The 3149-nt window shown below is 46.1% G+C and overlaps 1 protein-coding gene across 1 annotated transcript; it reads left to right on the top strand.

The window, feature by feature from the left end:
• The first annotated feature begins 625 nt into the window (after positions 1-625).
• On the top strand, positions 626-1045 carry LOC138879596 (uncharacterized). The gene has a single exon (XM_070159210.1). It carries the CDS (start codon positions 626-628, stop codon positions 1043-1045), a length of 420 nt encoding a protein of 139 aa, XP_070015311.1.
• Positions 1046-3149: the final 2104 nt, after the last annotated feature.

Raw genomic sequence — 3149 nt, 5'->3', positions numbered from 1 at the left:
CGGGAGCTGGTGGGTCAAGTTCGAGCCCAAAATTGGTGAAGTGGTTTCCTGAGCATGGACCCCGGTCACAAGAGAACAATCATTCTTTTAGTCCCGGAGGATTCTCGGTTCCTATCCTCCCTAGTGGGCATAGCCATCTACCTCCGATGCCTGGTGACCAAGGAGGACCAGGCAAAGATGAACGAGGTGTACGTGTCAAGTCTTTTCAACGAGGCGCAACAAGCACTGAACCAGGTAAGACATTAACACTCCCTTGTGAATTCCACTTAAGTTTTGATGTCTCTTACTATTTTTGTTGTTTTACAGGCCTCATGCTTCACCATGAGAGAGCTTCCTCTGGTACTACTTGGAAATTAGCCAGCTCTAGTTCGATCTCAAAGAGTAGGTCGAGAAAAAGGATATGTACAGGCTCTTCTGTGAGCAACAGGACGGGGTCATCAAAGACCTCCAGGCGGAGCTAGACAAGGATCAGAAGGCCGCTTCGACCCTGAAGTAGAAATATACCAACCTGGTTGAAAAGGTAAAGGTCTTTGAAGCTAAAAATGAAGAGCTAGTCGTAGTGACTAAAAACAAAACCTCGCAGGTCCAATAGAAGATCGACCTGATCGACCAGCTTCGAGCCGAGATGGACGAGGTCAAGGTTATGGACCTTCTGGCTTCGGAGAAGGAAACTGTGAAGGCAGAGCTGGCATCGGTCGAGAACCAACTCCAGGTGGCGAAGGACAAAGCTGACAAATGGTCTCAGCTGAATGATGATATCCTAGCACAATTGAGCTCGACTGTCGCAGAGCGAGATGCCCTCTGTAGAGAATATGAGGCAATGAAGTCCAAATTGGACACAACCTCCACCGATGCCAAAGAAATGATGGCCCAATACAAGGCCAATGTGGTGGCAGTCGAGACCCGCCTAAAATCAAAGGTTGAATATGTGAAGCGGCTAACCCGAAAAGAGACCCTAGAAGAGACCCACGCTCGAAGTTTCGATCTATCAACCGAGATCAAGGATGACAAAAAGCTCGAGGTTGGATCGGTGGTTGCTATTTGACTTCGGCCTTTCTGGTTGGCTCCGTGTTCCTTAATGTCGAGATGGCGGGCATTAGGAGTAGTTTATCGACTGCGAACATCTCCTTTGCAGCCAGCTATTCTCCGTATACCGTCTTGATTGATCTCGGTGTAGGGAACTTTAACGCCTGGTATAAGGTCGAAGGTGCCGCCCTCATGTTGTGAACCCATGGTCTTCCGAATAGAGCGTTATATCTTATCTCCCCTTCGATCATATAGAACTATGTTTCTTGGATGGTCCTCTTTAGTGGTTTCACATGCCATGTTAAATCCGTTCAACACCCGGAATGTTGGCACTATTTTATCCTGTAACCCCAATTGTTTTATGACCCTCGATCTGATAATATTGTTCGAGCTACCTCGATCAATAAAAACACATTTAACTAGAGACTTATTGATAAGTACGAATATTACCAGTGCATCATAATGAGGTTGTACGATGCCCTCGCATCATCGTCGTTGAACAAAATGGTTCCCTCCGGGACATAATCTTGGGTGAGTTTTTCCCTTATAATAGATACTTTATTGCGTTTTATCATCGAACCTTAAGGGACATCGACCCTTCCAATGATTATGTTGATGGCGTGTTGAGGTTCCTCTTGTTCGGTCTGTTTGTTGGTGTCCATGAGTGCCATGATACTTACATATCAAGTTAGGATCTCTCTGGGTAGGGTCGAACTGCAATGGTCAAGGTCACTTGGTGTCCTTGATGCGCCCAATGGCTGCTACAATACTGGTAGCATCGATGTTGAAGTTATATTATAACAATCTTGGTACCTCCCTGGATCCGAGTGACTTGTCAAAACCGTTTTTGCTTATCAAACCTCGGCTATTGGGCCATAGATCGCTTCTCTTTTTGTTCCTCATGGGGTGATACCCAGACCCATTTTCCCTTCGATCTTCGATATATGGTTGATACCGGTCTAGGATCAATCTTGGTTCATGATCGAGGACTCTCTTAGACCTGACTTCGGTTCTAACGGTATAAACGGGCCCAGAAAGGGCTCCGAGTTAGTCATACTCAACTCTGATATTCGACTGATACCTGTTGTGGACGTCGGCCCAAGTTACCGCCGAGTATTCTACTAAATTTTGTTTTAGCTGATGCGAAGCCAAGGAGCTTCAGGGGTTAAGTTCTTGTGTGAATGCCTGAATGGCCCAATCATCCGCAACCGGAGGTAGATCCATCCATTCCATTTGAAACGTTGACACGAACTCCCTAAGCATCTAGTTGTCTTTTTGCTTAACCTTGAAAAAGTCTGATTTTCTGGTCTCGACCTTGATGGCCACATCACGAGACTTCACATAGGCATATGCAAGTATAGCAAGCGAATCAATAGAATTTGGGGGTAAGTTGTGGTACCATATCATTGCTCATTTTGATAGAGTTTTCCCGAACGTTTTTATCAACACTGACTCGATTTCATCATCTTCCAAGTTGTTCCCTTTGATGACACATGTATAGGAGGTCACATGCTCGTTTGAATTTGTGGTTCCGTTATACTTTGGAATATCGGGTATACAAAATTTCTTCAGGATCAGCTTCGGTGCAGCACTATGAGGGAAAGGCTTTTGGATAAACTTCTTGGAATCTGGTCCTTTTAATATCGGGAGGTGCTCTGGGAATTCGATCGACCCTGGAGTTATATGTCTCCACCGTTTTGTCGTTGGCCTCAATTTTCTTCTCACCCGATTCCACTCGCTTCGTCAATGATTCAAGCATTTCCATTCTCTCATGGTCAGCTTCACCCGACCTCTTGGTGGTCTACTCGTTTCTTCGGGTGTTCTCCCGGGACCGCTCGGGTTCGAACCTAACGGGAGGGTGCCCTTGATTCTGCAGCTGTTCTATCGCCGCTTGTTGAGCCCGCAACATTTCAAAGATTAGTCATAGGCTTATCCCATCACCTTTGCCTTCGGGCGTTTCTCGAATAGTTGGTCGGGTGCCTCCACGAACATTGTTTTTGAATTCAGTTGGCAGGTTGACATCGATAGCAACCTGCGAATTGAAGTTGATTGGATCGGCAAATGGGGCTCCATTGGAATCAGGAGGGGGTACCTCATTTCTAGGCACCAGATTCTTTTTTTCG

This window comes from Nicotiana sylvestris, chromosome 10 (assembly GCF_000393655.2).
Source record: "Nicotiana sylvestris chromosome 10, ASM39365v2, whole genome shotgun sequence".
Lineage (NCBI taxonomy): Eukaryota > Viridiplantae > Streptophyta > Magnoliopsida > Solanales > Solanaceae > Nicotiana > Nicotiana sylvestris.
Note: the sequence above shows the minus strand (reverse complement) of the source record. Positions and strands in the feature narration are given on the sequence as shown.

Coding starts and splice junctions, on each gene's coding strand:
- LOC138879596 (XM_070159210.1), top strand. CDS start 626: ATGGACGAGGTCAAGGTTATGGACCTTCTGGCTTCGGAGAAGGAAACT.